General features: G+C 41.9%; 1 protein-coding gene across 1 annotated transcript in view; it reads right to left on the minus strand.

The window, feature by feature from the left end:
- fibcd1b (fibrinogen C domain containing 1b) overlaps positions 1 to 27,814 on the minus strand; it is a 115,723-nt gene that overhangs the window by 16,853 nt on the left and 71,056 nt on the right. The window contains exon 6 of the mRNA XM_053411902.1: positions 23,377 to 23,473. Coding sequence (XP_053267877.1) covers positions 23,377 to 23,473 — 97 coding nt within the window. The remainder of the gene's footprint in view (positions 1 to 23,376; positions 23,474 to 27,814) is intronic.

Here is a 27,814-nt window from a genome sequence, read left to right on the forward strand (position 1 = left end):
ACCACATATAAATCCAGCAGCTTCAGGAATCGTCTCCCGGTGCCGCAGACGGAGCATGACTGCAGGTGTGGAGATGCTGCCTCTGTCGATGTGATGAACGGCGTGTGGGAGGACAGGGCGAGGAAGGAATTATGCAACTAATCTGTGACCCTTTCCTTTGGCAGCCTCGCCACACATAGAGATCGCAGATATAACTGGCATTATCTGAATTCGAAGTCCGGGTTTCGGGCTTGTGTGCTTTATTATTTCGCGGTCAAGGGTCATGTTTAAGTGCAGAGTGTGACAAAGTTGTGAAGGGTCACAAAGGCAGACGCAGCCTGAAAGCACAGCTGTGTCTGTGGCAGTCCAATAGGGCTATTAAAGTGATGGAGAGGGACAGCCAGCAGAGACACGGTTATTATGGTGGTGTTCTAATGCAAGCTATAATTAAATGTTAATCCTCCATGAAACCTGTGTATACGCTGCACAATTCTGCGGGGACAAAGTCTGTCTGCAATAAAATTCTTTCGAGGGGAAATAACTAAATTATAATTTTTTTCTGAGTAGAATATTGAATCTGCTTTTGTGCATAAGATGGGGTTTGCAGGTTTTGCTCTATAGAAATGTGTTTAAGCACAATGTTTTTTGTGTTGCTGCTGTGTTTTGGTATGGAGTTGATTAGAGAGCTTTTAGTTTGAAATGTGGTGAACTTGGGTCAGAGGTTTGTGTTGACTACTCGATAAACCTCGGAATAAGCCGACCTGTTAAGTATGAAAAAAATAGCAGCTAAGTAAATATTACAAACCGTATATAAGAAAGCTAATAAAGTTTAATTTTTTGAATAACATTGACTATAACAATCCTAATTGCAGATAAACCAGATAGGTTGAACACAAAGTATTCTGACCTCCGGTCAGAAAACGTCCGGCAATAAAAAGTCATCCCCATCTTAAACTTATATTCAAACAGATTTGATTAAAGATTTTAAGATTCGGGTAAGCAACCTACCACATGATATAAGTACAACAATGTCATCCACACAGGATACAACAATGTACTTTGACACTGTTCAATTCTTCAGTGCTTCCCATTTAATCACAAGATAATAAAACTAGGTCTGTACCTGGCTTATTTTAGCACCTCCTAAAGCAGTGTGACGTCGGCCAAAATGTGCTTTTCCCTCTTCTTTATGTTCCAAATCTTTTCTGGAGGATGTGCCCACACAGCTCCACTTGTGCAAATGTGATTGATTAGCTTTGATAGGTATTCAAAACAGGATATATTTTACATTTATCTGGCTTTTTCATTTTCATTAGGTTTATTTATTACTCAACCTTTCTCTAATATTTACCATCCATCAAAATTGAATCAGTTTCTCTATTGCAAACATCTCTCAGTTACATTTACCAAACAGCTTGAGCTGTTTTTTCATCTGCATATATCTTTTTCAACCAATTTTCATCAGCCCATTAGAGCTTTCTGTTTGTTGAACTAGCCTCCATGAATTCTGAGTCACAACATGTGAATTCATGTGTTGCAGCTGGCTCAATACGCCGATATACATTTCATTAAAAAGAAAATCATGATTTCAAATTTGTCGAGCGGCTCCACAGTCTTTTCCTGTAGCCTCTGGCAACCGCAGATTGAAATCCCCCTTGGGGGTGTGAGTCCTCCTTGCCGACTATCCCCGCTCTAAGGCACAGGCAGAAACTATGTTCTTGGCCTCACGTCTGCAATGCTGAGCTATTTAACATTCACTATGTGTAAAATGTAAACTCAAAAGTCCTGGGAGCTATTTAGTTAGTTAGCTAGTTACTCTCATATCAGCCGGTCAGATACAGGTCACTGTAAACCTCAATCCTGTGGAACAGACGTACGTAGCTGTGGGCTGTGGGTAACCATGTAGTTATTGGACCAGCACTGATTAAGTGGGTGCATCACAGTGTGCAATATTTAGGGATGTACGTGAACCGCAGCCAGTTAGAGTACGTCTAAATTAGAGAGAATCTATGGACGTGTCAATGTTTTTTTTTCTCTGATCTTTCCAAATGATGAGGTGTCCGTGAATACACCGCGTCTGTGCTCCGAGGTCTCTCGTTGCCAACCCGCCAGCTGTCACTCTCCTCTCTGTCGTATCACATTTCCCAGTAGCTACTCATCTGAAATAAATGAGTACCAGTTGCTCAGTGTCTCGTCGCCGCTGCCAACGCGAGCTCACGATGAGACGCGGAGGAAGTTGCACGTTTCCTCATGTTGCCTTTAATGAAGCTTGAGCGACGGGATCTCATGTTTGTATGTTAAACCTGCCGCTTGTTCTCCCCATATTCCTATTTACATTCTTACATTTATTTATGAATAGATAGAGAGACGCAGGGGTTGGTGCAGGATGCAAAGTGAGTCTTTTACTTTGAAAGTAAGATTTCTGCCAGGCAAGTAATATAGAACAAACAAATAGGTTTCCTTAGATATCCTTGTTAGGACTTTGGGTTGACTTCCATTCATTGTGGACAGCCTAACCAAAACCTTATCCCTTAACCATTACTCACCCAGGCTCCTTAACCTAACCACATCTCCCATTTTAGCTCTAACCTGGAGCTTAGACATGATTTAACTCATTGGTACTGGGCTTTGGTCCCCATGAGGTCTACTGGTCCTGAGGCCAGTGTTTATACTGGAAAGTAACTCAACCTAATGCTTACCCCCATTTACCCTAACATTAACCATCACAAGGAAATGCCTAACCCTAAAATAAACCTAATTCTAACCCAATCGCTACATCTTAACCATTAAACAACCCTTTGAAAACAAGTCAAATGTCCTCACAACATAACATCTCACACCATAATGTCTAATTTCAAATTGGTCCTTACAAAAATATAAGTGTAATTACACACACACATTAACGGATTGAAAGTTCAACGGAAAATGTGTCATAATTGTGTAACTTTCTCACTGATGTCCTCCCTGTTTTCTTCCCTCTCACCATCTCATTGTTCCACCGTTAAGATCAACAGAAATTCCTCATGTATTGAGGTCCCGTTATAATAAACTATGCATAAAACATTGCCTTAGCTTTAAGAATAATTCATGCAGACATAATTGAGCACAGAAGAGGAAGTCAAAGTGTCTGCGATCACTATGCAGTTGACAGTGATTACTGATGGTAATAACACTCCAAGTGCCGCGACGAGTCGCACATTGAAAATTGTTTAGCTAAGTTAATTATGCATTTTAAAGGCACAAGTGCATAATGATGGGATACTGGTGGATACAAAACAATAATCAGTCAAATGTTTTTTTGTTTTCATATTTTCCAGGTGCAAATACGTACTTGGATCTTTTCTAATGGTGTCATTCTGAGTGGGTGAACTTGAAAGGAGAGTTGCTGGAATGTGCGCTGCATTTGTTGCCACTTGGTGTTGTCACGGAGCATGTTTAAACATTTCCTCCCAGCTTTGATTTCTCCCAGCACTTCACTGGTGCACTTCATAATTAGAGTCTTTTTGAACATGCTTCAATGACAGTCTGTAATTGTGTTGAATATTATGCTATTGTTCGACTTCAGATGCTCTTCAAAAGCGGCAGCATGACGGGGAGAAATCCTCCGAACTGCTGCTCAACTCTCAGCCACAGCCAAGCCACTGCTCGTTCGTCCCACTCCAACTAGATTCATTCGATAAGAAGAGCAGGGGAGACACAGGTGACACAACAAATTTAAACCTCTGAAGTTGTGCAGATTTCAATTTCGGGCAGCATCACGTAAGATTAATTCATCTAATGCTAGGTGGCTCAGAGAGATGTCAATATAAGATGTCAGGTTTGCTTTCAACTTCACGTCTCTACGGAACTATAATGCTTCCAAATACCATCCACCAGGCAAAGTAAAGGAAGGGGGATTTAGCTCAAGTGGCAGGATTATAGTCATAAAAGGCATGAGAGAGGAGAATGGGAGCCAACAAGCCATCACATCAGATATCATCAGAAATTAACCTTTGGGGTGGAAAGACTGAGTGAAGTGCGGCGAATGGAGATACAGGGGAGGAAAGTGGGGACGTGACAGAGAGCCAGGTAGATAAATGCTGAGAGAGTCGGCAGGCATGTGAGGCTGTAATTCAAGGAGAAGAGCGTATTAATATTTAGAGGTGCTCTCAGGTAAAACAAAATGAGCGGAGCGGCCCCATCTTGATGGGAAGGACTGGTAAGAGACACTAGGTCTGCAGCAGTCACTCAGACACAAGGCATCAGGTTTGCGCAGTAGATGAAACAATTATTTCAGAGATTAAATAAACAATCATGAAAAATGATCAACTTAATATTAACAAAGGGCCTCGGCACAGGGGCAGCTGCGGCTTAGGAGGTACAACAGGTTGTCCTCTAAAAAGAAGGTTTCTCATTCCGCGTGCCGAAGTGTCCTTGGGCAAGATACTGAACTAAATTGGCCCTGACGGCTGTGCCGACAGTGTATGAATGATATGTGATGACGAAAGTGCAGCACATAGATGCACTGCATGAATATGTGTGTGTGAATAAGGGGCTGGCAAAACTGTAGTGTAAAGCACTTCGAGTGGCTAGAAAAGCAGATACAGTATTAGACCTGGACCTGATCAGAAAACGAACACGCATCAATACCTTTAAGACAGTGACCAATCCAAAAGGGAACCGAGAACAGTCATAAATTATCCCCAAAAAACAGATCTGATCCAAAACATGAGGGTCGACCCATATTGACTGAATTTCAGAAAAAACACAACGCAGGTCAAAGCATGATGGGAAATGACTTAATGTGCAGCTGCTTTCAAAAAGGTCATTTTAGACTTGATAGCGAGTTTGCTCTGTGGACGGTTGTTCGGTCCACAACCTCGGTCCAGACTGAAATACCACAGAAAGGATGGCCATTGAATGTCATTGAGGTATTTGTGAATCCAAGGGGATGAATAGGTATTCTGATGAGCTCTTAGTCGTCTCTCTACTCCCACCTTGATGGGAATGATTTGTGAGAGACTGGGAATACAAATCCACTCGGTTTGCAGCACTCACTCAGACACAAGGCTTCAAGGCTCAGCGGTAAATGACCCAATCGGTACAGAGGGTAAGTAAATATGTCAATAACAATAATAGGCCACATCCACAAGGGGTTTTCACTGCTGCAATATTTTGAACCTGATCCCAATATATCTGTGGAAACCAACGGCAATCCAAGAGTCAACCAAGACCAGTAATGAATTATCCAAAACAGACAGATCACAGATCACATTACAATCACAGCATGAAGCTATTAATTCAGCAATTTTGGGAGTAGCTAGTAGATTTGCTATGCAGATGGTTGGTCGGTCCACATCTTTGGTCCACGACTGAAATACCTCTCGATGGACTGCATATTCATCCTACAGACAATAATGAGCCCCCGGGCATGAACACTGCAGACTTGCCCTTTCCTCTAGTCCCACCATGAGGTTGACATTTTTCGGTGTAACTAATGTCTTCACAACTATTGGATGGATCGTCAGCTCCAGTACTAATCAGCTAATGACGTTCCTTTAGCTCGACTTCATAGTTAATACCGTCTTTCCTGGGATATTCACTTTTGAACCTTTTCACTCATTATTATTCACAGCATGAACCAAGCTGATAGCGAACTGGGATCCACTTGGGCATCAGACATTTTACCACACAGACCTGACATCCGCTGCAGTAGAACTGCACCCAGCCCAAGACTGACAAGACTGAACTGAACTTGCTGCCGGGCCGGGTCCTGGGAGAAATCAAGAGAGCCTGTAAAGGCCTCTGCCGTGGACCTCCTAATCTGTCCAGATGGGTTGAGTCCTAGGGGGTAAAATGGTAAAAAATGTGAAATGCATAAACAAGCAGCCAATCTACCTGTGCAGAGAGAATGTGTTAGATCAGAAGGAGAGACACTGACAGCGAGGAAAAACATGGGGAGGGAGTCGGCGTGGAGAGCAAGGCATGATGAGCATGGAATAGAAAACTGAGACGCCATGAGCACTTTGATCGTGGGCACATGACAACATTAAGTCAAGGCAAGGGCAGCGCAAAGGTCTTGTTAAGTTAAGTCCCCCCCCCCCTCTCAGATTCCAGGGTCAAAGTAATGAGGAGCCTGAGAAAAAAAAGAGCATCCAATGGGGCCATGAATCCTCCGACCCTCCAGTGGTATTTTCTTGTAATGAGGTTGCTAAGAGTTCAGGGCTAATCAGGCAACAGACAGCATTAGAATTTTATGATTTTTAAAAAGTCATCACACTCTCCTTGAAATTTAGATCATCGTCATCTGACCATTTACTCTCCCATAGATATCCACAAAAGCAGTGGCGGAACTAGGATGTTTCGAAACAGGGGCCATAAAGGGGCCACTATTTACACCGAGGGGATGATTAAATAGATGCACAATTCCTGATTCCATGAAGTAAACATTAAATTAATTCCTTGTTTACTGTTAGCGCTACTCAGCTTTAAGGCTATATTTTGAGAAATTTACCTCACATTGTGTACTTCCAAAAAGTCTTAATAAATTGCGATATTTTCCATTAGTATTGTATAAATTCTTTAAAAAGTGACTGCTTTATTTTTTCAGACAAAGACTGACGGGGCAGGAGCACTTCAGGATCCGCCCCCTGCAGGAAACTCCCGACTTATGGAGAAGATTTAGGCTGAATAAGAACATTACAGTAATTAAACAAACAGGCAAAAGTAATTCTGTGACCTACAGAAGTGCTGTGGGTGCATGGTTGTTGCCAAGCCTGAACTGAAGGGCTGAATGAGGAGAAAAATGTCTATGGAGGGCTTTCCAAAGAGGTAATAACCCATACAAACTGTAAAGAAGCATCAGACATATGTTTAATTCAGTGAGAGTATCACGCTTTTCAAAGTAGCCACTGCCTCACCCCCTTTGTTAGAGTCTAATTCTCAATGAAGCAGCAGTTCACCAGCGGATGTCATCGAGCAGAAACGTATCCTTATCTGGGCTCAGAGGAGTCGAGTCGGCTGTAAAACTATGAATAGTTAAACCATGTGTTGTGCTGTTGTCTGGCCAGGCATGAACAATATGGCCCTGTAACGTACAATGTGATGGAAATGTGATTTTGTAAAGCCCTCTCGAAAACCCGTAGAAGAATGAGGAAATGAATTATTACACAAAACAAAATAGAAAGCGTTTAATGGCGAGGTCCGGGGCTTGTAAGAGTTTCCCGCCGCTGTCGTTAGTTGATCCATTCTATCTTTCCTCAATCAAATTTTCAAATCACCCCATCTGTACTCATTCAACATTCCTGTAAGAGAGGACGCCGCTCTTTAATTTTTACATCTTCTGGACAATAAAATCCCCCTTTTTTTTTTTTCTTTCTGCAGCATGAGCCAAACCGCACTTCAGCACCAGCACCGGGTGGGAAGGTGGAGGAATACGCCTGTGGGCTGGTGATGAGAGGCATTGAATGAAGCACCCGGGCCTTGTGGAGAGGGGGCCACGAATTGCTCCAGTCCTCATACATATCGAAATTACCGACCGAATTGCTGCAAATTGCACCTATCTCCACTCCAGCGGTGCAATCTAGTGCAGATGAAGTGTCTGCCGGGGTACAGTCGCACCAATCAGAGGCAGCACACCCTCCTGAATAAAGCAGAGGCAGAACACGGGGGCTGAGGCATCATTGTGTCAGCGCCGGGGCTGATTGGCAAAGCCTCAGCTGGACGGGCTGGCTGCATCCCCGGACAGTCAACATCAGTGTGTCGGACTCACTGAGGAGGAATCACACTCCTGAATAATTAATCGGACGTGAATGGAGCATTGGAGGAGCTTTAACTGAAAACACTTACACGCGCTCTAAATAATAGATTACAGGGGGATTGTAGTTTATATTTCTTTTTTTCTGTCATGTGATATGGTATTATGTCACGCATCCCTGTATATCCTGACAGCTGGGCTCCACACGTGCCACAGTCGGTCCCCCTGGTATGTTTTGACTGGCACCCTGTGGCTTGCGCTGGCACTTTAATCAGCATATTAAATTCACTTAAATGCACATGTGCTCACACTTCAAATGCCATATACCGCGAGGAGCCGTTAAGTGATGCGTATACAGCAAGAGGTTTATGGCGCTTTAGACAGCCGGCCATGTATATACTCGACACTTCTGGTCACATCCTCAAACATTCGTCTGTATCAAGACATGTGTGCATAGGCAGCATGTATTCTATGTAGTTAAAGGGCAAATATATGACAGTAATTGAAAGGAAATGATTCATTGTGCGACAAAGAAGTTGAAGTAATTGAAGTAAGTCATTTCAGCGAGGACGCAGTGAATCTGGCCGAATGAGGCATTGTAAAGCACCCACACACCCACATCAAGGGACACTTGTCACTGAACTCAGACCAGCATCATTTACAGCATGTACATCTCTGCTGCATTGTGTCGTGCCGTTCCAAGGTTCCTGACAGCATTAAGTGAAGTCAGGGACCAATACAATGCGTGAGCTCCATAAAGGCCTTTTCATGTGGAGCCAGTTATTATGGCAGCGATTAAATGAAACACTCTGTACACTGTCTCGTAGTGAAGAATTACACATAGTGGTGGCAAGCTACTGTGGTTGTGCCACCCCGTGAAATGGTTTTCGTCCATTGCGTTATTCTGAAAACACATTGTTCTCAGTGACTCAAGTTGTTTACAGAAACACACTTTAAATATATACATATATATATATATATATATTTACACACATCAGACCACACACAACTCTGGACTGCATTTCAAACTCTTTTAGCCGTGCAATATTCATTGCTGTCTGTGCAATCATTCTCACTGGATTTATTCTCACATTGTATATCCTCTGTTTACAATTTTTGTATATTATTTCTACTACATTTATATTTTTATGTTTTTCTTGCATTTATATTGCATATTAACTTCTTATCACTTAACTGATGTCTATATTTTGTTACTGTCCTCTTATTAACCTATGCTTGTAACATAGCAAATTTCCCCATTGTGGGGACTTAAAAAGAATTATCATATCTTATCTTATCATTTCTTATCTTAAATTATTCAAAAAATAAAGAAAGACCTTCGGATTATTACTTTTATTATGTTTGAACGAGTGTGACTGAAGAATAATCATTGGCTGTTTATCAATGTCTTGGAAGTCACATTTGGAGATGCTGGCCTATCCGATCTTATTCTGTGTGTCAAGGGCAGTTCTATCACCGCATAGAAAATACGAGTGTTGATGTAAAGACGTGAGTGGTTAATGGGTCGTGACAAAGGGAACCAGCTAACTACCTACAATGTTAAAAGAGCACACTGGAAGTTGACGGATATTCAAACTGACAACTTGTTTCTCTGGTAGAGTCTGGGGGCAGTGGTGTCACCTGCTGTAAACAGCACACTGACTGGAATTGTATATTGGCTTCCTCAGGCAGGACAAAGCATCATAAGGACCAGGTGGCAAAAAATATTGTGCAAATAATTTAAAATGTCCAATAATTTTTGCAATATGGTCAGGGAACCTTTTTTTTGTCAAGAAGGAGACCAAACAACAACTTTTTTTTTGCAACGCTTTTGAGAAACAATAGAGGCGACACACGGGGATGTATGGCCAGCGTCTGGCGGGATAATGAGTCTATTTATTCCCTCTAACGGGAACAGAGAGAGTTCAGGGGGGGGAGACTGTGTCGAGCCTTCTGGAGACTTTCTCCGAGCAGTGACCTTCCTGCGAGGTAGCAGCCGTTATTGACTCGACACCAAACCAGCCTCTTATGCGAGTTTGTGGCTCTGCATGTTTATAAGCTTGTGCTCACTTATGTTTGCACCGACGTGTACCAGTTCATCAGATACAATGCTCCTGGAGAGGATGCGCATTCATACAGTGGTATAAAAATATCAAATGCAATGTTTTTTCCATTAATCTTTCAGCTTTAGCCTTTCTTTCACTCCACGCTTCCATTTATGCATCTCTTCCTCTCACATCAGCCTCCTGGATGTTCTCCCTCCTTGACTACTGCTCTCCTCCTTCTCTTACTCCAGCGAACATTGAGTTAATCTCCAACAAATCCCGGCGAAGGTTGTCTGTACGTATCATTCCAGTATTTTCCAATGTCCTTTACTTCTATTTCTCTTAATGTACGACAATATACTGCCTTTAAATGAGGCGGAGGCTTCACCTATTTATAACTAAAGAACAGAGTAATAAACCTCCCAAAGCAAAATCCCCCCCCCCTCCACTAGCCTCTGAGTGTTGAAAGGTACTGACCCTCGACCCTGCTGCTGTCAGTGGTGCCGAGAAGAAGCTGCGACACATGACTTGAGTGTTTGGCAGATTTTTTTAGGGATAAAGGCTCAGGGCACATTTACAGCAACTGTTTAAACTGTATTTTTTTTCACTTCCGTCTGTTTGAACAGATGCCAAAAAATAAAATATTAAAGGTGGAGAAGTGAGGGAGGTTTATCAATAGCCCCCAAGAGCAGGATGCATGTTTATTCAAAGCCTTTGCCATTCTTGTCATGGTCAATTTGACCTTCCCTGGCTTATTTCAATCGCAAAAATCTGAGGGCGCACAGACAAGATAATAGAGAAAAGAAACACAATGTGTGGCAAAATGGGCCGTCATTCTCCCAGGAATTGTGATGTTCTTTGATTCGTGCTCTCTTTTGTAGCTACAGTCCTCTTTAGGTTTTCTGCTATGTGACAAGAATATAAATACGAGCCTCAGGATGCTGCATCCTGGTACAGGCTGCTGTGGAGGATGAATGTGTGTAAGGATGTGTTTGTGCATGGGTCCGTGGGAAAGGAAAAGATTAGGGAGGAACGAAATGATACAAAATAAATACAGAAATTGTTGCATAAGGTAAACACACGGAGGGACTCGGCACAATGTGACTGCAATGCTAAATGTTTTAAATATGCAAATGCAGAAACAAGGTTTCGATGTTCTTAGATGTCGGTGGCCAGTGGGTCTGTGAATACCCTGCTCTGTTCGGGTGGTGTTTACCCATAAACCCCTTCAGAGGAGAGCACGCAGTGAGGCAGAAATCGAACAGGGATCAGCCACATTGAATCCTTGAAAGAGTTTCTAGCAGCGGCAGGTCAATCACTGCATTATTATCATCTCTCATGCAGTGGTTCATGCAATTCAACAACAGAAAAAAACCTATCACTGCGTTTCTCCCCTCTCAGCCCACTCTGACTTTACTAATCACATCGACAGACTGAAATCATTTTATTAAAGCAAATAAATGTTGTGTTTGAGCATTTGCGGCCCACTCACATCTTTTCTCTCAGTCCTATTGTAAGTGTGTCCTTGTGTGTGTGGACAGAGTGTTCTCTCCAGATCAAAGATGAATGGGCTCACCTTCTGCTTCTCTGAGTACTTCTACAGGCTGGGAGTTGATTGTCAGACTGTGCAGTCTCACAATGATTTGAGACACATCAGAAGGACAGGGAAGAGATGAAGATGCTTGGTGGTAGAAGAGGAGTGAAGCGAACAGAGTAGCAGAAGAAAGAAAACAAAAATATTTGGAAAATATTGGTTTAGCGTGTGTATTTGGTGTAACGGACCACGGTTGATACATAAACAGTATTGACCCAAATGGTATGTTATGGTAAATATTAGTGTAAAATTAAGTTTTGCTGCTGCTGTCACTCTCAATTTTTAAATTAATAACTGTGTGAATTTCAACCAAGAGATGCAGTCAAACCAAAGCAGTTGTTTGTTGACAGTTGACAGGGCGAGCCATGGCTAATGGAGGAGCAGAAGGAATGGATTCAAGTCTCATGTACGGGAGTATGAGGCTTCTGACAGAGCGAGGGCATAGGACCAGTGTTTACCAGAGAATTGATTCAGTCTGTGTCAGTGCACCACTCGTGACAGAGTGTAGCATCAGGTACATGGACAAGAAAGATAAAGGAGATTTTATACACGAGAGAGAGCTGCACTGAATGCCACCTTTGGGTAAGCACACAACTGCGGCTGAAACTATGAGGTCTGACTGTCTCCGTGGATGGTAAAAACTTTGAGGACGATATACAGGGAGCATGAGGGAGGGCAACACAGAGCGAGCATGTTATGCAAGTAATCAGCAATGCAAAACACTTGATTAAAGATATATTATGTCATCATAAGAAGTGTAATTCTGTGGCTAGCCACCACGGCCGAGATAATGATCGGAAATACTGATGTACACGATGGTGCAATGACAACAGAGACTATATTTTATTCACTGTTGTTCATCTTGTACTTTTTAACAAGTTAATACAAAATAGTTTGGTTCAAATCTTTATCTTAACACCTGGAATGTTGCAGAAGTTAATTGTTCTTTTAAGTTGTTAAATGGATAGAGTTCAATCAAGTTATATTTGTCTCCCTTCCGATCTGTGACTAACAGCCATGATGATGGTGTTTGTGTAGCGTCTCTTTCGGAGCTTCAGTGACGTTACTTACAAGAATGACATGGTAACATCATATTTGACTTTGCTGTAATATTTTTCAACGCCCATTATTAACTCACGATAGACTGACAGAGACAGCCAAGCCTGTGGATTGCCCATCTCCAAATTATAGTCATTCCCCTTGCCTGGCTCCCATTTGCACACTCAATTGCAAATAAACGCACACAAACACCCAAATGTCTTTGTGGTTCACCCCTCAACTGTAACCACATGAGCTTACAATACTTCGGGCAGGCTAAGAGCACAATTACAGCACTCGCATATGCCCCACTTGTTAAAGGTGAGCGGTACATGTGAAGTGGTTAACGCAGCTATTTTCTGAGGAAATTTGTGCAATTTTAGTGACAGGCAGGAGAGCAGACAGCAGAGAGCGGAAATAAAGTTTTGCTTTTCCATTTCTTCTCAGCGGCAGCTGTAAATGGATCTATAATGAGGCAGTCCGCCGGAGAATGTTAAATCACGACTAGGCCCTTTTCCGAGGGAGGACAACTTCCAGGCAGAGCAGTCAAGACACATGGGTCTTATTATGCTGTGTCCACTTCGCATTATACCAGGGACCAAAAACAAAAATGTGATGATGTGACATGTCGTGGGCACTTTCAGTGGAAAGAGGATCTCTAAACTCTCTGTTGTATGTAATTTGGTACGGCTGAAAGTTAATAATAGAGATATGATGTCAGTTGTTTTGCCTGCTGGGCTTTTTCTTTCGCGTTATTAAATCCGTTATGTTAGGTTTATTGATCAAGTATGTTTGCATGCTCGGGCGTAAAAAAAAAGACTCTTATCAGTCCCTCTGTATGTCCCTACAACAGTGAGACTGATAATGTGTAACAGCCTGCAGCTCATAACAGATGCTCAGTCATACAGGGAGCTAAATGTTACTCTGCCTGCAAATTCAAAGTTCTCTGCAAATGACGTGGCGATTGCAAAAAAAACAAAACAATTCCTTGTCTCTTTGGTCAGAACGAAGGGAGCCGAGTCGGAGGCTACTTGCCCTGACCTCCTTTTAGAATGTTGCCCAAATGTCACTGCCCTAAAGCCACGGCGCTCTCTTTCACGTGAACAGTGACAATACAAACTTTCCGTCAGCGAGTAACATCACCCCCTAACAAAAAAATGAGAATGATAGCACTTGGAAAGGAGGATACGATCTCTACGTCGCCATGTGTTACTTGTTGGCTGACTTTTTCAGAATAGGCAGAACATTTATCATTGGATGGAAGGTTTATAACTTGTACGTTTGGTCTTACAGAGGTTTTCCTCTTGATCTTAAACAAAGAAAATTGATGAAATTCAATCCTCTTTTTCACTGTGATCTCCTGCATTACATTCCTGCCTGGTGGCTTGTGAAACAGCTTCTCTGACGTCTAGAGAGTCAGAATGATGTTCATGAAGGCATTATTTTCATTGTTGCTTAGCAGCGGTTGTCTCCAACCATTTAAACAGGAAGAAAACCCATACCTCCCATGTTGCAACCACAAGTTCACAGGCTCCATTTGAAGGCAACATCATGTAACAAGGAGATGAATTTGTAGTTTCAGTGGAGCTTTTGTTTCGAGCCGTGATGCGGCCAAGTTATCTTTCTTCGGGAGGAACTGTTTCTACCTGCTTGTTTTGATGCACAGTGACCTGAAGGAAATGGGCTGTTACAGAAATCCAAGCGGATCAATGCAGCCCAGACATCATCTGATGCAAGTCCATATTATGAAAATGAGTGGGAATAGAGTCAATTATTTACAGATTAGCTCGCAATTTCTGTCTTTATAAATAAGTGCAGTTGAAAACATACATAAAGGGTTAATAAATATCGCTACATTTTGGAAAATCATGTTACACCAGCTGTGTAACATGATTAAATTTGCTTCCCTCTCTATGAAAAATGACAAACAGTCAAAAAAAACGGGAGCTGATGGGTAACATTTTCATACACTTTTCCCATGCACCGCCTCAGGCTTTGAGAGAATTTAATAAAGCTTATTTTCAGTTCACGTCTTCTACAGCTGGCTTATTAAACAGTTGAGTAACCTTATTAGCATTTTGTTTTAGATTAAAACAATCCATAAACTCTACATGTGTCTTATTCCCCCCCCTGCAGGGTGGGGGCACAGATTTACACTAGAAAAACCATATTGCAGGCGACAGTGATCAGCAATTCCATATGATAAGGCAGCAGCAGCATGGGACAGGTGTGGGAGTGGGCAGTAATGACTGTAAATCCTGCGGGAGACTGTGAACGTGGGGCCCTGAATAGTCCCGCGAGGACCTTTTAATCTAAAGCACCTGCCACGAACTGAAAGTTAAATAATTCTAGGCCAAGGTTGAAGGGGACGGCATCGATGTTTGCTGATTCAGGCGGAGTACGGGTCCCGGAGGGCAGTCAGGTTGGTGCCGGTGATGGAGTCTGCTCCTGTTTTGTGGCCAAACTTAACTCGCTCATAAAAATAGCAGCGAACACATCTGGCCATAAGTGTGTAGAAGTCAAAATGAACTTCCTCAGCTGGCACAGGAAGTACACCCTCTGCTGCTGGGATTTTGTTATTTTTTATCAAATCTTGGACGAAACTTTAAAGTTTCCATGGCAGACGGCGAGTTGGTGAAAGAAGTACTACAGGGAGCTCAGTCTCAGAAACTACCAACTCTGTCCCCAGAGGTGCAGTCACATGTGGAGTAGGGGAGGAAGAGCAGTGAGAGGAACACACATTCCTGGGGAATACCAGAAATGGATGAAAGCTGCCCCCCTCCCTGCCACCCCTGATGCCTCCTGCCTTCAGGAAGTTGGTGCTGCACCGGGAGAGGTGGAGAACCGCAGTAGTTGACTGTGAGTATTGAGCAGAGAGGTTTCAGGACAAGAACAAAGACAGTACTCTCCAGGCAGTAGAAGTGTTGCAGAATAGAGAGCAGAGCCATAATAAATGCTTCATTAACCAATATGTTTGCCTGGCAGGCAAACTGCAGGGGTCCCGGCAGGGGGTCTGTGATGTGCTTTCGTTCGGCCAACACAAGATCTTTTTTTTGGGGGGGGGGACACAGATGTGAGGGACAATGCACTTGTGGTAATTGCTCCTGTGGTATACGGTTTATGAGGGAGCAGTGTGATTGTGGAGTATCTGAAGCAGAAGAGAGCCTTCACACGGATGAAATGATCTGCTGAAGATCTGTGTGAAGTCTGGAGCCAGTTGGTCACCACAGGCCTTCAGACTGAAATGTGAGACGCCATCTGGGCCCGGGGCTTTCCAGGTTCTTTTGTCTCAAGACATTCTCTCCACTGATGCAGGTGAAGGGAAATCAGTTCCAAAAGTCGATTGCGTGGTGAAGAAAATGTGTTTTTATTCGGGTTATTATTGTAGTTTCCTTTAGAGTCTTGCTCTGGGTCACAGGTAAGGGTGAAAATTAAATAAACATGAGTGGGCAGCGGGTGGGAACTATGGCTTGTTTCTTTTCTGTACAAATCGGAAATTAAAATGACTTTTTAACGTCTAAATCAGATTATATGGATCTCAGTCAGCCACAAAGATTTATTTTATTGTGAAGCCCCACGACACAACCTTTAACTCCTTCACTTCCACTCAAACAACTGTTACTACTGACACCAAACCAGCTTCAACTTCAAATGCGATCACATAAAGACAGAACAAGCCAGTGCTAAATATTCTTTCTGGATTTTGCCGCCTGTAAAAAGTGCCAAAAAAGTATTAGCTTTTGACAGAAGCAAGTTAGGCACATTGTCGCTGAGGAAATAAACCGAAAGCTGCATGAGCTCAGGTGCTGCGACAACTGACAGAGAGTTTTCAAAGAACACAACTGAGCCAACAAAACGGGAGGACAAGGAGGTCATGACCCATTTGATGTGAGTGACTGTGTGTGTAGTATGTGTGTTTAATCACAGGTGATGGGTCAGGTCATGCAGGCTCGATTTGACTCAGAGGTAATAGCGGCTAGCAGGCCCGGTACAGTGCAGGTTTGCAAAAACAATTCTAAAAGTCACATTTCTCTTTTCTTTGGCTGCAGAACTGTTTTCATTGCTGTATGTCGAAGTCTTGATTGGGACATTTTCTCCATCGGCACTGACACCTCACAAAGTTAGTGTCAGTCCGCTCCATCAGATCGTCATCCAGCCTTCCTGCAGAGTTTACTATGGGCTTTGTGGATCTCATGTTCCGTTCCACGGAAGTTTGGGAAAGATAAGTGTTCAGAAGCCGTATGAGAGACGGAGCAGTGAGCATCCCTGTAATACTCTGCCACAGTGTGTTTCTGTTCCCAGTGGGATTCTCAATATACTGTCTGTATTTGTGCAGTTCATTGCTGAGCTTTGCTTTTTTGAAAATAAATCCAGTATAATGAGAGAAGAGGCTGGGTGTTCCCGCTCCATACTGGTTATCTGGTCAGCCAAGCGCTGCAATGCACCACTCCCACAGGCTTGATGCAAACACTGGCCGGAATAATGGAAGCAAATCCTGTGGTGAATAAAACGGCTTACTGTTTGTGAAAAGGGCTTGAAGGTGGGGGCAACATATTTTCTTTTAACACTGTGACATCAATACACCAACCTTCACTGATATAAAAAGCTGATTCTGTCTCCCCTAATCTTGCCGATACACCGGCTCCAACACGCCGCCCACTCCTCAGAGTAGAGAGCCTGGCAGATATAATATCATTTCCTTGGTGGATTCACCTCACCAGGTTTACGTGAGTTAAGTGTAACAGAGTTAAGAGTTCTCTCAGGTTCTGTTCAAGCATTTTTTTTTTCTGTTTAATCGCCCAGAGAGCAAAAGACTCATCAGGTAAATACTCATGAGGAGACTCTGAGACGCTCACAGTTGGGGCTTCGCACATTCTCTCTGCTGCTTCTCATGCACAGGACTCCACTGACTAGAGGCATGATAAAATTACCTGCGTCTACATATTTTCTCCTGAAATGCTCTTGTTCCCAGTGGCTGTATATAAAGATGGATGACATGACAGCTAGGGTTGGGAGGGAGTAAGAAAAGCTTGTCACATAAACACTGGACCAGATACGTATATTGAATTTCAACTTTAAGTGTCCCACTTGATTAAATGTAATGAGACCATAAACTAAATATAAGGCTGGACAGTGCCTACACACCTCCTCCCACTATCTAGATATGCTGCCATCTTGCACTAATGACGTTTGATGAGATTTGCCATTTGGAGCCACAGTCAGTGGCAACCGGGAAATGGAGCTGCAATATCGAAGTATGGCTGATACCCACGCTCCACCAATCGCTAGTCAGTCTCAGCTGTCAATCAGGATGTTTCACCCCACCAAACTTAGTGGAAAAAGTGAGCACTTGAACAATGAAACTACCCAAAATGACCAAAAACTAAAAGAGAAATATTTGAAGTTATTTTGACTTTAAGTTTGGTCCATGACCCATCTGCTAACATGGATGAGTCTGGATTTGACATTTACTGCAGCCAGCCAGCAGGGGGCGATCGAGATGGTTTGGCATCACTTTAAGAGTCCATTTTCTATCAGTGCTACTTTATGATCGTTTCTCAAACACGAATAAAGACTAAACAAGAGAAAGAAGCACATCGTGAGGTTGCAGTGCAAACAGCAGGACAACAATGAAAAAATGTCCTGACACAGAAAACCTGACTCAGGTTTAGTTTTCATGAGCACAACCATTTTAATTCCGCCATGTGTCCTCCTGTCATCACCCTGAAAACCACTATCGTTCTCCTAAACGTGCTATGTGTATCTTTAACCCTTGATTTATCGCCTTGATGACACCAGAACAGGCTACATGGAGCTTGACAGGCTAAAGGAAAGAAGCAACCAGAACCCTAAACATTTCAATCACCCCCCTAGTGGCTGGATGCAGTATCGGTCATAAACAAATTAACCCTAAATATTCTTATTTTTTAAGATCCTCCCTTTGAAATGTTCATTTTTGGTATGCGTTTGGTTTCAATGCTTCAATGCTATAAACATGGGGTGACATGTTATGATTGACAGCTGACTTTGACTTACAATAGGTCTAAGTGACATCACCAGCAGCAGATGAAAGCAACTGTATCCAAGATACATTAGCTTTATTTTTCAGAGCGGAATGAGGTGTGGACGCCCATCTTTATAGTCACTGGTTGTAGCTTCAATGGAATTTGAAATAATGATCTTTTGAAAGGCATATTTTCTCTGTCTAATAGCTCAGGTAGCTGCAGTGACTTCACATAACACAATATACCACTGCATATGCATTGATTAGAGGAAAGAAGGCCGGCCGAGCATGGTGAAGCGAATATGAGAAAGAAAGGAAAAGGGATGAAAAGAGAGGAACTTTCTTTCTTTTGTAAATAAATATATGGATGACAGGAATCCAATCCAGCATTTGGTATGACAACAAACAAATATTAATTTCTACTACTTGGATCCACCAAAACATGAGAATCCCATTTATAAGTATTGATTAAGCTGTTAATGCTCCACTGATTAATAAAATTGAGTACTGCTCAGGAATGTTAAGTGTTTCTGCCTCCCCCCCCCCCCCCCCCAATAGAAAAGGTAAAGCAGAGCAAAAGTTTCTGCTTCTTTCAAGCAGGATTCAGAACATGCATTTATTTGTAACACATATTTCTAAATGAATCCATATCTCTATTTGAATAATAACTGTATAATTGCAGTGGGCTCTCCTACAATTATCCTTTCATACACCTGACAGTGTGAGCCGAGATGACCTTCCAAACTATAGAATAAACTTTCTGATAAACAGCCTTCATCACATTGAACCATTTCTGAATGTCACTTTCCTGATGATGGGTTTCACAGAAGGAGAGGACAAAATGTCACTGTGATTTGCCTCTGTCAACTTCCCTCTGATATTCCATAACTCTACAGCACCGAGAAGCTGAAGTGACACCTCTGAGCTTTTGTTACATTTTGTTTGTACACAAAAACAAATTATGGCCGCAGTTTGCAGTCGACGAAGCCGGGGGAGAGAGGACATGAAAATGACTGCAGACAATTTCTCCTGTCCCCTCGTTTTCTGCTGGATTTAAGAGCCGTCTTCAACTGCAGCGGACCTGGTTATAGTTTAGTAATAGGCCATCTGAAAACTAGGTTAGCCTCTTTGGGACGGCATTAAACAGCTTCAGGACCTATATTACAGGTAGACAAGTCTACATCAGCCTCGGAGACCAGGTGTCTGAAAGATTCGATGGTGACAATGGAACTGCCGTGACCCAGTTTCCTACTCTTTAGAAATGCTCCTCTGGGAGGGATTATTCAGCAATATGTTAGTCTTACACACACATTGTTAAAATGCAGCTATCTGTTGAGGCACAGGACCTGAAGTATATTCGCTCTTTGCTTCCTTGACAGTGAATTTACTGCAGATGAGTGACGCTTCATGACTTGCATATAAAGTTGAAAAGAAGAAATAGGAACCAAATATAGACTAAGCGCCAAAGCAAACAACACACCACATGTAGACACGAGCCAAAGTTACACATTTGACACGGCTATACAGTGCAGCTATACTTGCAGCTACACCTATTAAAGCCGATGAGCTCTCAATACCAATTAACAGCTAAGCTGCCAAACTGCTGAAATTAAAAGATTTTTTCTTCTATTTCCACAGAACTGGCTCATTTTCAGGTGCTAAATTGAGGTTGTGGTACCAAATGTGCAAGAATGTTCTCATATTCCTGATTGTATTATCCAGCACACACACAAATCTCTTTAGAAATAACACCTGCAAAAAGAATCAGGATTAATTTTCTCCATCCTTGTCTCTCATTTCTTAAATCATGTGTATTTTTTTTCACCATCATCGAGTTCAATAAACAAGAGACAAATCTGAAATCTGAATTGAACAGCATATTAAGATAATGAGAACTGTACAGATGTTCAGGGGTGGTTGATGGCATCAGTGAGCAGTGTTGGTCGGGAGGAGGTAGCCGCAATGAATTTCTTTGCAGGCTGCAGGCGAGCGCAAATCCATTTTTCATTTTTTGCCCTGAGGGTAATCGATGATGGGGGTAACGAGACAACAGCACACCCTGCATGTCCAAGGGTACTCTGAATGGTTCAAAGTAGCCTGCTGGCTCATTCAAATTCACTCTGCTAAATCCAGGGCTTTCCATATTCCCACCATGTTCTCGCAGCATACCATGGGGAGATCTGGCTGGCACTCTAACCACGTTTTTATATTATGGCCTGCACTCTGTACTGGCCTCGGGTCAGCTGAGAGACCTAGATCAACATTAATTCACCTAAACTCTGAAGTGCTATACAGTATATACAAGTCTACCGATGTCAAGCAAGGACACAGAGTGTTGGAGATGATGAAGCACCCCTGACCACGCAGGCCCAGCTAATACAATATTAACTGTTACAGAGCAGCAGTCCCAAATATTTCAGACCTGCTGTTCTGGACTTGAGGACTAACCTACTTACAAAGGGTGAGAATTAATAATCACTGAGGCTGATGGACAAGTGCCATGGATACCTTGATGTTGTGGCCGGATAAGAGTGAAGATGTTTTGCAACATAAATAAATGACATCACATGACATACAAACGACAACAAGATTCGAGCCAAAAACCTTCTTGCCTTGAGGCAACGGTGCGAGCCACTGCAGCACTGTGACGCCCAATAAACAGAGATGATACGCATATTTTAACAAAAAATGTACCATTTGCCTTCACTTTCGTACAATATAAAACATGCATATAAGCTGGGTTGCACACAGAGGTTTTCTTCTGTACTGCTCCTGAGGTGCATGCGTTTGAGAGAGTGCTGTAAATCCAGAGATGTCACGGCCACGACCTTGACCGTGATCAAGTGTGTGTTTTTACAGGAATAGAATTTGTCAAGCTCCACTTACTCCACCAGTCTTAATTTGAGCTAACTTTGATGCAAGGTTTTAAAAGATATACACAGATTTAGCATGGCGATAGCTAACACTCCACACTCAATCCAAGTTTACTCTGGGAACAACACGTCTGCAAGTGCTTGGCTTTTTTGGGGGGACCGGTCAATGTCCTGTCAAATGTCAGATGACAGGTTTTATGAAGTTCATGCGCTAAATTGTTTTCACAACACATCTCTTTGTTTATAAGTACAAGTAGCCTTGAAGGTTAAGACAGTGAGAGCTTGAACTGTGGCCAATGGTTCAGAAATGTGATGTCACAGTGCAAACCCAGGGTCATGTTTGAATAACAGTACTTGAGGAACCATTCAAACCCTTCTGAGGTTCTTGCTGGTTTGGTTTTCACTTGTGTGTTTGTAGTACTGCGGGTGTCTGTGGGGACTATCTGTAATAGACTGAATGTTCTGCAAAAAAAAAGCAAAGAGCACCAGAATGCTGAAGCTCGTCACTGGGGATGTTTCGGTACAAAGGGATAACAGCTGAGGTTACGTAGCAATTTGAGACCGAGATCCCAGAGACGTGCAGTTTCTGTCTGTGAAAACAGTGATGAGATGCTTCTACAGAGTCCACTACACACTCCGCAGCTCCATTTGCCTCCAGTTAAGTCGACAGTGTTCACCCCCATCTGTGCCTCTTTTTGGTTGTCAGTTTGCACTTTCATACCTGTTCTCAGGTTTGACTTGTGTTCTCCCGCTAAGTGAACAAAGGTCAGGCTAATTGAAAGGAAGCTACAAGGCGACTATGTTAGAAGGAACTAGCTGTGTGCTGGCGCTGCCCCCTCGAAGTTGAGGATTTTCATCATCAGTCGAAGACCTTTTTGGTCGACTGAGATTCTATGTGTCAAGTATTCTGGCTGCGGGACAACTTATCCTCTGCCTTCTGCCTGAAAGTGGAGAACACATAGCTCGCAGTATTTTCTCTCTCTGGGTTTTGTTCGATATCTAGTATCAATGTTGTTGCAATTTTCCGATCCATCACTAGTAAGTATGTTCATCATTAACCAACAATAAGAATATTGACAGATTAAAACTGTCACTCTATTATTACTACTGCAACATAGGATAGACTGGGCACCAGACTGATACCCACAGCAGGTGGACATGTTACTATTTCTGGAGAAAAACCAGTAGAAAATCTGAGTCTGTGAGGATTGAGTAGGACCGACCTGGTAATGAGGCTTGATTATTGTGATTGATCGCAGAAACGTGTAACAGGTTTACTCTCATTTGCATTGGAGTGACATCACAGCCACAGAAAAGCTAAGACGCTTAAACAGCCCTGTGAAAAAAACATTGCATTGGTATCGTTACATGCAACAGACATTCTACTATATAATATTTAATGTTGTCGGTCGAAAAAAAAAGTAAAGTTACTTTTCTAGACGTTAGCGTAATTAGCACACGTCCACCATCGTCCCATCAAATTCCATTCATCATTTGAGCAAAGTGTTGTCTGTATAGTATGAAAAAACTAGTTGTATTGAAAAGCCAAATCTGATTCATACAGCACTTCTCTATTTGTTGCCCTTAATGTGTTGTTTAAACATGAAGAATGACACAGATTAAAGTAAATCCAGTATGACAAGTGGAAGTCAACTCTAATTACAATGTCCTCAAGCTCAAACAGCTAACTAGCTACTCGCTACAAGAAGAGCTGTGGTGGTGTTGAAGAGTAAAACCCGCAAAAAGAAATGTGTTTGGTAAATTTAATAAGAAGTGGTGTGGAATTTGAAGGCTTGAGGCCTCTCTCTGTTGGCCCCTCTTTAGCCTTCTCTTAATCTCGATCCATCACTCGATGTAGCTATTTCAGCGTCTGCTAGTGAGTTCCTGTCTTCTCTCTACTTGCAGCTTGAGTGCTGCACTTGTGATGCCATGTCATACTGGCTGTCGATTTAATGTTGATGAGATGATGGCTCTATAAAGTCTTGTGTTCAAGACGTAACTGTGGAGCTAGCTATGTAAAGTTGACAGTGCTGAGTGAAAATGTACTTTTCAAGGTTTAACTTGTTCACGGGCGCTGAGACACTCATTCACACAGCCGGGACACTTACCGAGCCAGTGTTCACCAGTAATCTTGCCAAATCCCTCACGATAGGACTCCCACCCTCTGAAGAAGTTGACAGAGCCATCCTCCCTGCGCTGGATCACCTAGAGAGAGACAAGGCAGGAGTTCATTGGTCAGATGTCACATGGTTCGATCCAGGACTCATGTCTTTGATACATTGTTCACATTTGATCCGGTTTGAATTTGCATTGTAATTTCGGGTGCGTACACAGGTATTGTAAATGATTTACTGATGGAGGCTGCATCTGTCTATTCTCCACGTTGATTGGTTTGAGGACGAGCATGCGTTTGACGTTAGCGTGTTGTTAATTTGTATTTGCTAACTTTTTTGATAACGTGCAATGAAATACGTTTTCTATCTGTATGAATGAAGAAAATGAATGAACTGTTTCCCGTTGTTGAAGAGGTTCATATAATCATGGTATCACAAAAAGGAAAATGAACATCCTTGTTGTTCTAACATTATATCGTCGGAGGCAAAAACAGCAAGGAGGCACTTCTGTTTGTTTTTCCTCTACTTTTGTTTATTGCTCTCTCAACTTCCAGTAACTGGTCCGGAAGCTAATAAACTGCAAATGATCCAAACCGTTATTGATTGATCCAGAGCGAGACCACTTTAACCCCTGTTATTGTGGTTTGAAGGTTCGGACCAAACAAGGCACGTGTGAAAGGGGCTTTATTAACTCTGCTCTGCGCCTCAATCTCCGTCAGACCATCAATTCAGCAATGTGGTGTCAATATTACAGACTGACAAACTCACCTTCCAGTTTGTTTTTCTCTCCTGTTTACCTGAACCTAGTTTAATTCTGTGTTTGACCGTGCCCTCAGTTCATCAACACAGACTCAGCTCTCTGAAAGGTCACCTGACCAAATCTTAAAAAAAATACTGCTTTTGAGCTCCTACATATATGGAAATCTAAAGTCCTGCTTAGCACAACAATCTCATCCTACCGTGCGATGACTCATTCGAAGTCCCAATGTCGGAGGCTGAGCTCATCTAGATCTAAATTAGATGAACTCTCTCTCTCTCTCTCTCTCTCTCTCAAAAATGAATAATGCAGAGGCTCCAGCCATTAAAAAGGCAATTTGTTGGAAGCTAATAAAAGGAATCCATTCAATCTCGACCGTCTTTGAATCAAATGGCCATGGATTTGTCACACTTAATTGAAATACCACAAAAGAGATGATATTCATAAAACAACAATCCTAAATACAAGAAGACAAGTTTTCTTTTCTTCTATCCTCTGTGTAATGAAATTCTATAACTCAATGGTGCGCGGAGGAATCATGGCATCGCTCTCAGTACTAGAAACAAAGGAAATAATGGCAAAAATCATATCTTTAACAATTCATCCCAGCTGCGTGGGCGGGCATTTGTGGGGGTGTCAGACCAAAGATGAAGGAGAACTTCAAATGTGCTCCTAAAGAAGAAATGCATGCATATGGAGAACAGTGTAGGACAGTTGAAAGGGTGTGTTAATGTGGATGTGACAATGGAAATTCTCTACGACAGTTTATGTTCAGCATGAATAATCCCCTAAACTACTATAAGATAGCAGATGGCACAGAGAGACATATTTGCTTTTACCATCAGAACAGACAGAAGAAGAAAATCATGGAGAGCAAGGGTCAAATCATATCATAAATTTGTCTTCATCACAATCATCACTGATTCATCATCATAACTTAACTTTACGTAATGTGAGGATCTTTCTTTCAATTTTTTCAAAGCCGCTAGATTTATCATTTTCTTCTTTCAGATCTATCTGAATTATTACTATTTTCATATATTACATGATCATAGCAATTTTAACCAAGACCTTAACACCTAAATTAAACAAACACTCTTGATATAGTTATTGTTATATTATTATTTTTTTTTTTTTTACTGTATATGAGTACAAGCAGGAACCTTTAAAGTGCGAAAATCAAATTCTATGCACTCTTGGCAAACTGTGCAGCAGTGAAACTAGTTTGGTATCTCAGAGCTGTCACATAACAATAAAGTCATTCAGTTACATTTTAATTGTATGCACCAAATCCTCATTGTGGCGACTGTGGAGAGATAAAAACTCCCTTTTAACAGAACCTCATGTGCCTTGACCGGTTGGAGCGAGCGGAGAGAAAGGAGGAAGAGAGCTGTATGGAAAGGAGGATAGAGAATAGAGAGGAGGGAAAGAAGTGTAAACTGTCATATTTAAGATCCTTCATACTGGTTGTTATAATGGAAATAATAATAGTGATACGTATACATGCATGATGTTATTAACAATAGCAGTGCCAGGTAATAGCAGTCTATACACTGATACTGATGATCAACAATAGGGTTACTGTTGGCAGATGTCAGTGTTTTCAAATGTCACACAAATGTATCGATGCACTTATCAAGGCCATAAAATGTCCTATTACACCAGGGAATGGTTACAAGTTGTTAAGAGTGCCTTTATTTCCGGCTTCATGTAAACATGCGTGTGTTGCTCTAGTGACTATTCATGGTAGTCAAGGAGCGTCCCACTCTGCACACTATTCTATGTTATTCATATAGTTTTAGTAATTTGTAGACAACAGTGATCTTTGGGAAAGAGGAGAAACCATTACCGGGCTGTGGCTGCACACACACTCATTGTGTGTAGGAATAGTATGTTGTTGTGGACAACTACAGAAAATGACCGGATTCCTACTTTGATCTCTTTAAATCTGTTTGTCAGTGCTACCTAAACAATTGACACCTGCTTCATATGCCTCTGAAAGCCCCTTTTATATAACCCTGTGACATCTGTTCAGGCCTGTATGCAGATCCTAACGTGCACCGTGTGCTGCAGGAAGCTGTTAATTATACATAAAGCAACAACAGGATCTCTGCTTGTTTCTGTTGCACGAACCTCTCACAGGCTTTGCTTCATGGTCTCAGTGCATTAAACCATCTGAGTCGTGTCCCCGGCCATGTGCAATGATATAATTACCCACCGGTAACAGGAAATAAGCATCATATGACAACTTTCATTCGATTTACATAAAACTTTCACCGTGTGGACTCCAGTTGATAGTGGGGAATGTGATGCACGATTAGTGGGCGTGGTCTGATGCTGAAATGCACAAAACAGCCATTTAGCCTGGTACGTGTCCGATCGTTGCTCCGCAGCCACGTCCAGCCGCTGACTTTCCTTCCTTATGTTGACATGGGAGTCTATGTTGACAGAAATGCAGAATTTGACTCTTTAAATGAAATCTAAACGTGAGGTGAGACTAATTTGTGGGATGCTGTGACTGCTATTGACTTATTAACATGATGTGTTACTTATTTACATATTATTTTACATAAACAGTTTATATTCTTTCCCATGAGAAATCACTGTCGGATTTGAGATTGGATACTGCAGCAGAGTACATTTCTTCCATGTGTTTTTCCTGTATCGACACATACACCTACAGTATTATAGATACTGTAGGTGTATATTATTGCTACCAGATTGTAATATTAATGTATGGTATACAGTGTATATAAATAATGTCATCAATCATTCATACACAGGGATGGAGAGTGCCTACAGAGCAGCTCGACACAGTGTTGGCAGCTCCACAGTACTTCAGTTATAAAACAGGTGTGACACTGTGCGTGTTGTGTTGCAGTGGAGTTAATGACAGGGTTGTTTTACACGTACAAATACACAAAAATGATAAGGTAATGAAGACAACACCTGTAGTGAAGTACCTCAATTCAGCGGTAACAACATTAGATAGACATTGCTTTAATGAAGGGGTAGTCAATTAAAATTCATAGAGCTCCAGATAGAGAACATGTCCTCAAGCAAAGGTCCGTAAACAAACTAGTGTTATAATTCGGTGCAGTAAAATATTAACATATTAGATGAATGAAACAACTAACTCAAGTATAATTTAATATTTTTATAATTTTTATTTTCAGTTTTCATTAGAGCTGCAGGGATTATAAATAAGCACTGTAATAAAAAATAAATCCTCTTTCCCCTCGTCAAGATAAAAAATGAAATAGCCAACATAATAGAAAGCTTCTTTTTTTGTGCATTTTAAAATAAAGTCGTTTTTTAAAACTGTCTGTTGCAAGAATGATAAGAACGGAGAGTTTAATTTTAAATTTTATATATGACTAATTGATGTAAGTAAACATTTTACACTGTAAAGTGACTTACTGTGAAGGTATAAAATCCAGTTTCCACAATGAAACCTTTCATTACAATACTTCATATAAATCACCAGGGGCAATAACCAGTTAATAAGGCCATTACTGCCCTGAAAACAATGATGTGTACTTCGAGAAGGCCTTCAGTAAATAGCCGATGGCCTTTGACAAACAATGCACCGTCATCATGTTAGTGATTTGTTTGCAGGAGGGAGTCTGCCTCTGTTCCAACTCTTTTACAGATTTCCCGTTGCTAACATGGGGA

The sequence above is a fragment of the Pleuronectes platessa genome, chromosome 19, assembly GCF_947347685.1.
Source record: "Pleuronectes platessa chromosome 19, fPlePla1.1, whole genome shotgun sequence".
In the NCBI taxonomy this organism is placed as follows: Eukaryota; Metazoa; Chordata; class Actinopteri; order Pleuronectiformes; family Pleuronectidae; genus Pleuronectes; species Pleuronectes platessa.